General features: G+C 34.9%; 1 protein-coding gene across 1 annotated transcript; it reads left to right on the top strand.

Annotated features, from left to right (window-relative positions):
* Nucleotides 1-11,549: 11,549 nt before the first annotated feature.
* On the top strand, nucleotides 11,550-14,756 carry LOC122282805 (auxin-induced protein IAA6-like). Its single transcript, XM_043094843.1, has 3 exons — nucleotides 11,550-12,002; nucleotides 13,025-13,118; nucleotides 14,374-14,756. Exons 1-3 carry the CDS (start codon nucleotides 11,630-11,632, stop codon nucleotides 14,492-14,494), a joined length of 588 nt encoding a protein of 195 aa, XP_042950777.1. The 5' UTR covers nucleotides 11,550-11,629; the 3' UTR covers nucleotides 14,495-14,756.
* Nucleotides 14,757-14,856: the final 100 nt, after the last annotated feature.

Consider the following 14,856-nt stretch of genomic DNA (forward strand, 5'->3'; position numbering starts at 1 on the left):
CGATTGGGAAGATTTATTTGGACCGTCTGATAATTTTGAGCTTACCCACTTCATTCATGGTTTTTTTTAATAATTCTATATACAACTGTAAAATGCCCCAATAATTATTTTAGAAAAAAATAAAATTTATTATTTAAAAAATTAATTTTTTATATGAATTCTATATTTTATTTATTTTTTTCAAAGCGATTATATGGTAATCACACAATTCAGAGTTATAAATATATATATGTATATATATTTTTTAATCCAATGTTTAGATGTTTTAAAAAAAATATGCTAATGGTTGGGTTTAATATATATATATATATAGAGTAATGCTACATACAGTCATTTTTGCGCACTCCCTGCGCACTCCACTGATATGATTGGCTGGATTAATTTTTTTTTTAATACACAACCAATCATATTACTGGAGTGTACAAATGAGTCCGTAAAAATGACTGCACATAGAATTTTCCATATATATATACATTATAAAGTTCTTTAAAATGCTCTAGATTGAAAAGAAGATGAATTCTTGCATTCAAGAGTTTCTTTTTTGTGATTGAAAAGAAATTTAAATTTACTATGTTATTTGAAAATATATTCTTTTTAACTTGTAACCAGACAACACTTTCTTCTTCTTGGTTTTGTTTATGAATGCATATATATTAGGTAGTTCTCGCCTCAGCTGGTGTATATGGTAGCAAGACATTTGAGTTTGAGTTTTTGCTCCATAGGTAGTTCGAAGGGATGTGCTCAGGAAGGAATGAAAGGCCAATTTAAATATTTAGAATATTTCAATATATCTATAAATAATAATGAAATAATTTGAGTTAAGATATTTTATTAGATGTTAAAAAAATATGAGAGGAAAAATTGAATGAAAATATTATAAAATTAATAAATTTTTTAAATATTATTTTTTAATATTATTTTTATTTTGAAATTCGAAAAAAGTAGTATTCTTTTTTATGTTTTGTTTAGAAGTTTGAAAAAGTTATAATGAGTAGATAATAATTAGATAAAAGTTTTGAAGATTTTAAATTAAAAGTATTTTATGTTTTAGTAATGTTTAGGAAGAAAATATTAATATATGAGAAAATTTGAAATCACTTGTATTGCCAAATGGATCCGAAATCTCTGTTATTATATAATACATATATTTGGGAACTTAGTTAATCCCTTGTTCAATTTCATTAAAGGCTGGTTTATTATTTCATCTCGTCTCATCTTATATAATCATTATAATTTTTTTAAATTTTTATATAAAATATAATAAACAATTCAATTTTTTTAAATTAAAAAACAAAACTAATATCAAAAATTATATTATAATAATATTTTATTCAACTTTTAATAAAATATCACATCTCATCTGAACTATATAACCAAATGAAGAAGTGTTTACTACCAAAACAATGTTTTCCAACTGATAAAAGAAGGCGACACCCTGCCATGATCCATAGGATTTTGAGAAAAGTCTCCTTCTATAGTCAAGTCAAGTCAAGTCAATGCTCAATTAGGTAAGATGAATAATGTTATATATAATTATAGAGTATATAAATGTCGTATAATTATTTTAAAAAATAGAGATATTTATTATTAAAAAATTAATTAATTTTTTATATAGATCTCATATTTGCTCACTTATTTTTTAAAAAATTACGTAATATTTATGGCTGTAAATATTATTTTTCTGAAAGATAAGTTATGTGGACTAGATTTTGTTGCATATTCCGTTACGAGGATGATCCCTGTAAGGATACCTCACCTTCCAACACGTCACTGTTTTACTAAACAGCATCTAGCCATGTCCATTAGCTTGATATTCCTCGAAGCACAACCTTAGCATTTATTAACCTGCCAATGACTTATCCCATTGGGTCAGGGGTTGTGACTTGTGAGGCTGTTAGGACCTGTTAGGGGATGAGGGGGAGAAATACCTGTTAGGACCTGTTAGGGGACGCGGTGGTCAATAAGGGACTTACACCCTTCAATGCACTTGTGACATATATGCCATCTAACATGTGAAAAATAGAGTCGACAGTAGGTAAACAAATCGCATACAACTCCTCCCTCGTTCTCTCTCCTCGAGCTGAAGGTGATTATGTCTCTCTCCATCTCTTATTATCCTCTCCATCTCTTTCTATGTCTCTCTCACCTTTAGTCACTCTCCCTCCCTTCAACTAATCCCGGCCATTTGGTCCTCTCTCAAGCCCGAAAATCTGATATCTTTTAGGTCGTTTCTTACAATAATAGCACGGACAATTTATAATAATATTTAGTGATTTTTTCCCAGGAGTTCAAGAATTTTTAAGATCCTACTGTTGGATAATCACTCGGGAAGAAGAACTTCTAGTCAAGTCAGTTCAATGTTCAAACGTGTAAAGAAATTATGGACCTGTTGGAGTCGAGAGCTAAATCGATTCTACTGTGAATAACGCAAATCTCTTACGTGTCACTTTTTTTTAATTGGAAAGTGTAAAATACAACTACACACCATATTTTATTTTATTTTTTTTCCGAATAATATATTTTAAAATAAAAATAATTTTATAATTTAATATATCATATTATACACAAACTTCTTCTCATAAAATCTTCTTGTAAGTCAAATATTTCACTTTTTTATTGAGTTATACTTTATTTATTGTTTTAGTTTATTGTGAAATATGTTGTGTGGCTATTATTATTAATTTTTATAAAATACTTTATAAAAATAATATTATTTTACAAAACTTCTTTATTTAAAAATATTATTGTGAAATGTATCGCGGAAGAAATGTGTTGTATGAGTTAATATGTTGGGCCTTGCCATTGAGCTTTTAACTCCTTAGGCTTATCTCGTTGGGCTATGTCTTCGTTGTACCGAATAGGCAAATACGGCATAGTCATATTCATTAATATATTATATTGGGCTTATCTCGTCCCCCATCTGGAAACCTCTCTAACCCCTTCTCTCTGAAATCTCTCTAACCCCCAACCCAGAGGTGCTCGACGAAGGGGGTGGGAGCTTCGTCTCCCGCTCCCCCCCCCCCTTTTTTCTCCGTTTGTTGTCTTTTCTTTTTTCTCTTTAGGTTTCTTCAAGTCAATAAGGGAGGATGCCGCTCCGGTCTGTCCAGCTGCCGATCGTCAACACGCACCCCTCCAAGGTGTTGGCCAGGTGCTGATCTACAAGCCCACCAATCGTGGTGCCTATCGGAGAGGGGCGTTGCTAGCACAAGCGGGTGGAAGTCTCGGCTCTCTGTGGCGTGTGGCTGTCACGCGCCTTCAAGGGACCGCCTGCAAATGAGTTTCTTGGCTTCTTCGGATCCTCAGTCTCCGATTCTTCAGTTTCCGAACGGCGGTGTTCCTCCTAGAGTTAGTTTTGAGTCGTGCTCGGCCTCTATTTGCCGATTGTTTGTTCTCTATTTTTTTCCGTCCTTTTGTCCGGCGTCCGGTTTTCTCTTTACATGATCTCTGCCATTGTTGGTTGGTGTCACCGGTGTGGGTGTTTCTGTTTTCTCTTTTTTGGTGTTGGTTTTTGTGTCTGTGCTTTGCACGGCCTTTGCCGCTGTGGTTCTTGTTTGTTTTTTGTTGTTCTGTTTGTTTCTTGTGAAGTCCACGGTGTGGTTATGAGTTTTTGTGGGGGCTCAATCTAAGGCAAAGAACTGAGAGCGGCGGGCGATGTTATGGCCGGTGGTCGTACGGCCGGCCTCCGCTGAGGAGGTTGCTGTGGTCTGTACACAAGCTGGGTACTCGTCTCGTGGGGGCTCGTGATGCCGATTGTCTGTGGAGGATGTGCCGCTAGAACTCATGCCGTGCTCGTGGTTGTTTTGGTTTTGTTAGTTTTTGTTTCGTTGGTTTGTCGGTTTCTAGGTTTAGTGTAGTTATATGCTATTGGACTGTTTGTTCGTAGCAGTTGTATCCTGCTTTCTGCCTCCTTGGAGGTTGCAGGGGTCCTCGTCTCTGGTCTTACAGAGCTTGTTAGAAGTTAAGACAATGTCCGTTACCTTGTGTGCAGGGAAGCTCCTGAGCAGTTGCGTTAGTTGGCTTACTTGTTAAGTCACAGTTATAACTTCGTTTATGGATGAATGCAATGAAGCATATTTCTCAAAAAATATATATATATATTATATATATTTATTCTTTTTCTTTACTTATGGGCCACCTTTGATCTCCTTTCTTTTTTTCTTTTTAAAATATATATTTTTAAAGATAAGTAAATTGTATCAATTTAAAAAGCTTAAGATATATTTATATACGGTAAAGTGCAAAAAACAAAGATTTTAAGTACGAATAATTCTTCAATAATACTATATATAATTATAGACTGTAGACCCAAAATTCTTTGGAAGTCTCGTACAAAAGACATTAGATCGTGGACGTTTGAAGTAGTAATTGGCAACAAAACCAGGTCGCTTCAAATGGTTTAAAAACTAATTGAGCAGACCATTGGATATAACAACGCATGCATATATATAAGCAAAAAGAGAAAATCATTAGGCGTCTGAATAACGTGAGACTTCTATCCAATCATGAAATGTCATGATATTAAAACTACTTATATTAGAAGTTTTGCTACTTGTATGGACAGTCCACGCGGTATCATTTTTCATGAAATAAAGTCATTGCCCAGCCCCGTCATCAAAACCAAAGTACATGGTGACTTGTATGGTATCCATGTCAGCATAATCAATAGTTTGACAGTACCACGTGGCACTGATAGATTATTCTGTAAAACGGGTCAGGTTTAAAAAATAACCAACTGACATTTTATAGAAAAAACCATCAACCTGGCCCGATTTTTCCCCATGCTTCTATTGTATCCAAACTCTTAGCCCGACCCATCTTTGCCCCCAAGTCATACGTAGTATATCAGTTTTTTTTTTTTTTTTAATTTTATTTTAAGAAGAGCCAGTAACCACTCACATAACAGTTTCGTCCTAAATTTATTAAAACTAACTCTCATTTATAATAGAGAAATATCGTAGTAACAATATGACATTTGGGGGCATACTGAATATACCACTATAAACTAGCCCAAAACCAAGTGTTAAAAAAAAGGCCAAACAAAAACAAAAAATAAAACATAACATAAGACATCCAAACTAAAGCCAACCTGCATAAAACCAAGAAAACTAAACAAAGCCAAACTAATGCACTTATTCTGTCCAAAAAAACACCTTATTAATGCCTATAACCAAATAGCCTGAAGACCAACTATATCAACTTTAAGAATCCCTTTTAGCAAATGTGGCATATTGTTGTATGAATTCCATGTATCATTCTTTTGATTTGAAGCAAACGGGCTAAGGAATCCGCTCCTTTATTGCATTCTCTATAAATATGTTGTACCTTAACTTCTAATGTAGCCAAAATAGTTTATATCTTTTTCCAATAATATTCAAGATACCGTAATCATATACCACACCTCCCTTTTTCTAACCAATGAACCACTAGCAATGAGTCTAATTCAATCTCTACTCTTCGAATAGCTAAGTCCTTATACTATTGAAGACCATAAAAAGTGCAATGAGCTCAGTTTCATTATTAGAGCCATGTCCCAATTCCTTAGCAAAAGCCCAAGTAAGATTCCATTTCTCATCTCTAATTATGCCCCCTGCACCATACGACCTGGATTTCCTAAAGAACTCTCATCCACATTTAATTTAAATCAGCCCGGGGTCGGTTTCATCCACTTCACAAAATAAAGTTTCTGACTCTTCACAGGTTTAATTAGAATAGAGAAAAAATTCAACACTTTTTTGTCTCCATCATTTATCTTTCTACTAGCACGTAAGCAGACTCCCACCCATGCAATGGCTACCTTAATTGAGCCCCAAAGAGACCAAGTCACAATAATAGAGATAAGAGCAAGTAGAGTACCTTTTTGAGTCGAATGAGCAGCATGCCAAAACCATAATTCCATAGTTGCTCGCCATGATCTCTGCGGGTCATATGGTATCCCCAGCTGTAATGAGGCACACCTCCAAATATCTACAGCAATCATCCCATTGGCGAGGACATGATCTTAATCGTCCACACACCCTTGCGTACAACATTCACACCTTGAAACTAAAGTAATGCCCAACGAGCTAATTCGACTATCAACAGTAAGGCTAAAATTAAAAGCCTTCTAAATAGTAACCGAAAATTTTTTTGAGAGCACTGAATGCCAAATCCAAGAAGTCCATTCAAATTTTGGTGCATGAACATGAACAAAATCCCAAGTCAATTTCAAGGAAAATTCTCCATTCAGAGTTGGCTTCCAAATCAATAGGTCTCCACCCTCTTTTTGTTCACCTAGGCAATTTAGAATTTTTTCCATTTTGAATTCCCCCACCAATCGATGTATAAGTCCACATCCCAACCATTTTGAAGCCGACAGTCCCTTACTTTCAGAGAGGATGTTCAAATATCTCACAAGAGTTTACTAGAGCTCCCAATTTTAGCCAAGGATCTTGCCAAAAAGACACATTGCCATCCCAAACCCGCCACCAATAATTTCCTAAAATCTTTGGAACCATACCCATAATATGCTTCCAAAATAATGTTCATTTCCGTTGGTCTACCAAAGTCACATGTTGATTTTTCACATACTTCTGCTTGAAAAAAGTAGCCCATAAAGAATCACCTGTCAAAAAATTCCAAGCAAGCTTCATAAATAAAGAGTCTTGAACTTCCTCTAATTTCTAAAGACCCAAACCCCCTTCCCGAATCGGGGAACAAATTTTATGCCAAGCTACCCGATTACACTTTTGTTTTCCATTCCAGGATCCCCAAAAAAAGTTGCTCATGAGCCGATTTAAGGCTACCATGACAGTCTTAGGAGCATGCAAAACAGAGAGCAAATGAATTGGAATACTAGTAAGAACATGTCTCAATAAAAGAAGACGGGTACCAAAAGACAAAAACCGATTCTGCCATCCTTCCAATTTATGTCAAATGCAGCACAATAAATCATCAAAATGCGAGATTTTCATCCGACCTACCATAAGAGGAACACTCAAGTACTTGACCAGGAAATAACCTTCAGAGAAAGATGTCAAAAGTAAAGAACTCCTTTTCCGAGCAACAGTAGCGTGCTTAGAAAAAAAGATTGAGGGTTTTTCATTACTCACCACTTGACCAGACCAATCTTCGTATAACGCAAATGTATCTCTGACTTTTTGAAGAGAAGATCTTCCGCCATTAACAAATAGCATAATATCATCAGCATATAATAGACGAGAAACAAGAGGTGTACCTCGAGGATGAGAGAATGGAACAATATTACCACTAGTAAACTTATGCTTTAAAAGTTAGGAGGGCATCTCCTCAACGAGGATAAACAAGTATGGTGAAAGAGGATCACATTGACACAAACCACGCCCACTAGAGAAAAAACCTTTAGCCGAACCATTCATAACCACCGAGAACCAAGGAGTCGAAATACAATTTCTGATCAAACTACAGAACAGCACAAAAAACCCGAATGAAGCCATTACATGAAGAAGTCCCAATCTATATTGTCATAGGCCTTAGCCATGTCCACTTTAATAATGGTATTACCACCCCTAACCTTCTTATTAAGCATGTGTATAATTTTTTGGGCTAAAGAAATATTTTTAAATATGCTTCTTCCAGGAATGAAAGTACCTTGTTCTGGAGGAATAATTTTATTAAGAATAGGAGATAATTTTCGAACCAGGATTTTGAAAAAAACTTTGTACACCACTGGATCAAATAAGAAACTTAGTATATCGGGTACTAGTCAAGAAAGTGGATCAAATAAGAAACTTTCTGAATTTTTACACCATTGTCGCCCAAAAGACGATATTGGTCTTATATATTATGTTTTTCCATGCTTTTAAAACGCATGCATTTGCCGAGTAATTTATGATTCTGTTTTCATGTCGATCTCTTGTATTAATTTTTTATTTGCTCTTCTTCTCGTGAAAAACTTTCCTTCATTATTGGTCACTTTTATTACACTGTTTTCACTTGGAAGATCAAAGAGACAAAAATAAATAACCGCATATTAAGGTCGAAACCCTTTATACACATATATAAATATATATATAATTTGTCTGTTTCCGGGATTTGGAGCTCGATCGGAGACCATGCACCTCGATCTATGCCAAGTCTACGTACGTACGTACCCACTAATTACTTTATCTTAGCTACATAAATCCCGGTTTCCTGCTAATTGTAGGCGCACTTTCTAGTTTTCTCTCTTCATTCCGTTAATAATTTCTCTGATCATGCAAATTTAAGCCCAACTTTTCGAAGCAAAGTACGTAATGATCAAGGTAGCTAGCTAGCTACGTACTATAACTCGTCTTTTATTATAGACTTCTTGACAAACCTTTTTTTTTCAAAAAAATTAACCGACAAGTTTTGGATGTATGCATGATTTAATTGTCTAGCGAGCTGGCAAGCTAGCTGTACTTTTGCGTGCAACCACAAAGTTTCATGAATCTAAACAACTTCCCGCGTGAATTCCCTTTTCCATGGCTAATTCAGCCGCAGATTTCCCATGTAATTAATGGCTCCAACATTACAACCATTTATGTGCAAGGTGGGTTCCAAGGAAAAGCTAGCTTACACGCTCTTGCTCATGACGTACAGTATATATCCTACTTAAGAAATGGGGGACGTTCACGTGTATTTCACATGCCCGATCGTAGGTCCAATGCATGGCCATATGGCCACCCATTACACATCTTGTTCAACGGTTGATCTGATTTTATGGTCAGCAATACAATGGTTCAACTAGCTTAATTAGTACCCTAGCTAAAGAAATTTAAAAAAAAAAAAAAATGGTCCAAGGTCGTCCATGCACGATAGGTCTCTCTCGTTAGAACCAATGAGACTGATATCGAGTACTGGTACCCTAACTCCCTAGTGACATGATCGACCGATCTAGGGCAAATCTTTACAACTTGGTTTCAGTGTCGATCGACCTAATTAAAGACAATGTGACCCAGTAATGTTCCGGAGACAACTCCATCACGTGTGCCTATGTGTAGGGCTTTGGCGCCCTTGTATCTCATTCCACTTGTCTAGCCCAAAGGAAACATATGCTGGGTTGGGAAGAAACATCTGCAATATTATTTAGTTGGGAGGCTTTGCTTAGAAAATAATAACAATAATAATAATTGGGGCCCGGTTTGAGTCGGTTACCTGCAGGCGATATATGCATGCATGTCAAATTATTTACTTAATAAGCAAATTTGAGAGAGAGAGAGAGAGAGAGAGAGAGAGAGAGAGAGAGAGAGAGAGAGAGAGAGAGCGAGTGTTGTATATCTAATCATGCCTAACATGTTCTCTGGCGACCTAGTGCTCAATGAACTTGCTATAATACTTATTCCGTCAATGTAATCTCTATGACGAATCATTTGCTAGATAGATACCAACATTAACGACGTTGGTATATATTATTTAGATAATTAGTTATTTATATGAGTGATTAATTGAAATCAGATTTTTTTTTTGGCGCCATCAATGATTCGCTTTGGCCAAGATAAAGCTTAATTACCTGATCAAAACTAGCATAAAAAACCCTATATATAACATCAATGAACCTCATCATGTCATGTGTATGTATATAATAATTAATCTTACTAGTTATTTGGTTCGCCATGGCCTGGCCTCAGATCAACGGAAAAGAAGAAAAGAAAAAGTAACCATTTTGTTTGTTTCCCCCAATGAGGCAGACATGAGATTGCACATGAATGTAGAAAAAATGAACTAATTAAGGGTTCATGTGTACATGGAGCTACCAAATTTTGAAGTTCCTCTGTACGTGGCCAGGTTCTTATTATAAAATTCTTAACAGTTCAGGCAATATATATAATAAGTCAAGCGACTTTACCATTAATGATTGAGAAATATTTAGACCAGTAGGCCAGTGATCATCAAGCATACAAACTCTTAATTTTAGAAGTATGCATGTGCTTAATTAATCCATATATAGTTAGAGACTTAGCGTAATCTAACCAAAAGATCACTGTCTTATTGTCCAGTTATAACGATAATTAAGACAATCTACTCCTTGATCTGATCATCTTCCCTTTAATATCATAACATATATATATATATATATATATATATATATATATATATAATATTGAAGTAAAAAGATCAAATGCGCGTGCACATGCATGGAAGCATGATCATGTGCGCCTACTAAAAGTGTTCATGCTTTAACTTATTTTGCTTGAAACATCAATCATGAACCATTCCATGATTATGCCTAAACTAAAATTTCAATGTGCTTCGCAGTCAATTCATCAAAGCATATATATATATATATATATAGGGATAACGCGCAAGATTGAGAAACAGATTTCGTATGATTATATAGCATTAGGTGTGTGTATATATATATATAAGCTATATCTTAATTCATAATAGAGTGGTTAGCATATATCATGTATCGATCAGAAAACAAATATTTGGGTTGATCATTGCCATTTTCTTTTTCGAATCCCACTGGACTTATATTATGCTAATTATATATCTTAATCTCCAACTGTAATTTCTTATCAGAATTGATATCACAGATATACGTACCCATGTTTCTCATGTTGCCCGTTCAGATTGGGCTATATATATATATACACGGATTTGAGAGCAGAAGCAAATTAATTAACACGTCAGTCACAATGTCAATCTAAAGTATGAAAATCGACCGATCCTTTATCAAGATCATTATATTCCTAACAGAATGAAAGAAGTAAAAGATAAGAAGTATCACTTCTTTCTTTATGGTCATGTCACTTACGGTCTATATACGTACGTATAATATGTTTAATTTGATAAAAATCTTTATGCGTTTCTAAAGTCCCTGGACATGGTGGGGGATCTCCCATGAAATTGACTCGATCCCATGCATGATGCATGGAATCTCCCACAGAAAGATCATGAACTGCGTCGATCGTGGGGTCCCCCAGGCAAGAGTACCATTTCATTCCTTGATACACGAAGATCATATATGCAGACTGCAGACACAAATAAATGATAATGTCATGGCAAGAATGAGTTTTTTTTTTTTTTTTTCATAATCATAACGCTATATGCACGCGATCCTTCATGTTCCAAAACCTATAGGGATCACATTAATTTAGCGTAAATATAATCTCATGATGAGTCATTGTTAATCATACTCAATATTTCTGTGCGTGCATGTATGAATGAATAATTCGTGACATTAAACATGTACCTATGTCTTCACAAAGTTGCATTCATCATGGTTCTCTCTAGCCGTTTATGTATATTAATTTAATTCATGTGAAGACCCCCCGAATCAGGCAAACCACATGGCTTGTTCTCAATCACCCAATCACACGGCCAAGATTAAATCCCACCAAATCACCCAAAAAAACCAGTTGCCCGAGGATCTGATGTCCAATATCCAACTTATGGTGCCGGCCCTTATTGATGTTTTAGGAGGCAAAAAGTCCCCACATATGCCTATCATGTGACCGACCACCAAGTCTTAGTTGACCTAGCTGTCATTTACCCACTATGTCCTCTCTATTCACCATGTATATATAAGAACTAGGACTTTAGTCACTTTTATTATTTATAAACCCGGCCATCAAGCAAAATTGAAGAGAGAGAGCTGAGACATAGCCAAAGTGACGTTCCAGTTAACCTATCACCAAAAAGGGAAAAAATGGAAAAAGGTGGTCTTGGACTAGAAATTACAGAGCTCAGATTAGGTCTGCTCCCAGGTTCATGTGGTCCTAGTTTAGTGGACAAAAATGATAAGAAGAGGGTGTTCTCAGAGATTGCCGAAGACAAGAATAGCACCACTGAAGAGAAAAGTACTCAAACAAAGAGTCAAGTTGTGGGGTGGCCTCCGGTGTGTTCATACCGGAAAAGGAACAGTTTTCAAGAGAAAGATCACCTGAAAAAAGAATCGAAAATGTACGTGAAAGTTAGCATGGATGGGGCGCCTTTTCTGCGCAAGATTGATTTGAGCATGCACAAAGGCTACTCCGATCTCGCTTTGGCATTGGAAGAGCTCTTCGATTGCTTCGGTATCAGTAAGTGTCCTCATTTTTGCCTTTCCTTCTATGTTTAAAACTGAGAGAACTTCAATATTAAAACACACATATATATAGCTATATGGACGTTACAGCTTACAAAAATTAACTTAGCGCGCGTCAATTAAGCTAGCTAGGTCTTAGTTCTACATAGAGACATGCAAATTTGGAATAGACGTAGTTGGAAATTAGTTTATTTTCACATTAACACATCATGAGAGAGAGGAAATCCCTGACAATCGACGTACATATCAAGCAAACTGGGAAATGCTGAAACACCGTAACAAAATCCCCACCGTAGTTTTACTTCGTAATTTAGGCATAAATCTGCAAAAATACGTCCCAACAGTCACACGATCTCATGATCATCATTATGTACTGAATAACCAAGTGATCATGGATTTATATCTTCTAAGTAACACTAGTAAGGCTTATATATATGGGTATATATATAAGGCTTATATATATGGGTATATAGCGTTTGAAAGAGGGGAAAAAAAAGGAAAAAGAAATAAGTTGACCCATTGATCAACTTACGAATGGCATGGATTCAAAATCAAATTCTAAATTAATACTACTCATCTAAATTCAACTTGTTATACTGAAAAATTGTCGAGTACTAATTTTGAATATTTTCGAGAGATAATTATTTGTATCAATTAAGTTTTTGTTAATTTTTTTAATTAGTTTTTTACAAAATTCATGATACTAGTTTGACGCACAGCACTTGAATCTAAGGTACTGCACAACGTTTCTGTCAATGGAAAATGTCAAAAATAGATTTGTTGTGGAATAAGTACTCTTTAGCTCACGGTCTGGCCACACTGATTTTTTGCAGCTTATAAATTTATGGTATATTTTTTCACATTATAGGTAGGTTTTAGAAACTAAAAGAAATACAGATTCTTCTATTAGAAGATTAATTAAAAGAAAATAAAACTAATTGTATATATAATTGGTACTGATCACAAAATACAAAAATAAAACAACGACATTAAATGCTGCTATGTATCTGTGGACAGGCGAGGCGTTGAAGGATGCAGACAATTCCGAACAAGTTCCCATTTATGAAGACAAAGATGGAGACTGGATGCTAGTGGGAGATGTTCCTTGGGAGTAAGTCTCTCGGACTCATTTATCACATAATTTATATGTGCGCAAAAGTGAATAAATATGGACTCATGCATGCGGGAAAAAATAAATTTTTAAATGGTATACTTCACTCTTTTTTCAAAATGAGTGCATAGTATTTGCATAATCTATTGTTGTATCTAACATTACTCAAAAATTAATTTTTTCATGTGAATTCTATATTTCTTGCTTTTATGATTGCAAGAGTCACCCACTCATTTTGAAAAAAAAAAAATATGAGTAAATATGGTCAGATCCGCATGAAGAAAATAATTTTTTAATGATGGACCCCAAATTTTTTCAAAATGATCAGATCGAATACGAGACAATTGCACAACTTATAACTATATCTAGCATTACTATTAGCTAGTCATATATATATAGTAATCATGGAGTGCCCTAGCTATTAACTTTTTGGATGAGTATTAGGAGCCACGATCAAGTTTATGAGTCTAATATTAATATTAAATAATCTTATATATATTATCGAAAAACTTTCACACCTAGCCATACGCTAAATAAAGATCATGAGTTTTTCTTTTCTTTTTCTCTTTTTCCTTTTTGGTGGGCCTGATCTCTCTCTATTCTTCCTCATAAAGTCACAATTGCATATCATATGATCATGATATAGATACTACTCATGACGTGTAGCCTATATATGCAGCAGTAGTAATAGCCGTGTTAATTAAGAATCAAAGTAACATTGATTCAAGTTGGTGTAAACCGGATGGCGGAAGATTCTTATTCAATCAATTCTACGACGTGCTTACTACGTTTCAAGCCTGTCCATCGAATAAAAGCATGCATTAGAGTACTTTTGTTTGGGCGTAAAAAAGAAGTCAATTTGAGTAATCAGGAGATTAATTAGCAACAATCCTATAATGACCTGGCTTATATAGATCGAGGCCGACAACAATTAAGTATTAGTCCTAATTAAATACAGTAAAAGCATATTGCTGTCGTACGTAACTCTTATCTTAATTAATTCGGTCCATAGAAGCGGCATGCCGGTCATTATGGTTGTACTTCTTGTTCTTTTGCTTAGAAATAATTAACCTGATTTTGATACTTTTATTTTCCTCGTCGATGGAGAAGATGGTTGCAAAATTGAATTAATTATCAGTTTTAGATAATAAAATGGTACTCTGCATTTTTAATGGCTTTGCATACGCATGGTTGTAGGTAGATCTTAATATATATTATTCATCACCTTTAATTATTGGAATATTTTAATTTGCAGGATGTTCATTGAATCGTGTAAGAGGCTGAGGATCATGAAGAGGTCAGAGGCGGCCAAGGGTTTTGGACTGCAGCTGATCAAGGGTTTCCCCAAAGGCTTTATAAAAGACGTGACTAAATAAATAATGGCTCGATGTTGAAAGAGTAAACTTTTAACCAGATCGATTTTCTTGTCTCCTACATGCATGTTTTTAGTTTCATTGATCATGCCCGTCGACGTACGTCGTTGTTTCTAATTTGGTTAAGCAGACAGTACTAGCTATTACGTACTTGATCTATTGTTTAAATCACGAGTGTACGTGATACTTTCATACTTTGGTGTTTAATTTGTGGTAGGAACTAGATTATCAAATAAAAATAAAAAGAAAAAAAATATTTTTTTACTATATATATGTATTGTTCTTTTAATTAAGAATCATTCAAGTTAACTAAAAAAAGTCCTATATATATAATGGAAAATACTTTAGTTATAAAAAGATTACAT

Source organism: Carya illinoinensis, chromosome 1 (genome assembly GCF_018687715.1).
Source record: "Carya illinoinensis cultivar Pawnee chromosome 1, C.illinoinensisPawnee_v1, whole genome shotgun sequence".
Taxonomy (NCBI): Eukaryota; Viridiplantae; Streptophyta; class Magnoliopsida; order Fagales; family Juglandaceae; genus Carya; species Carya illinoinensis.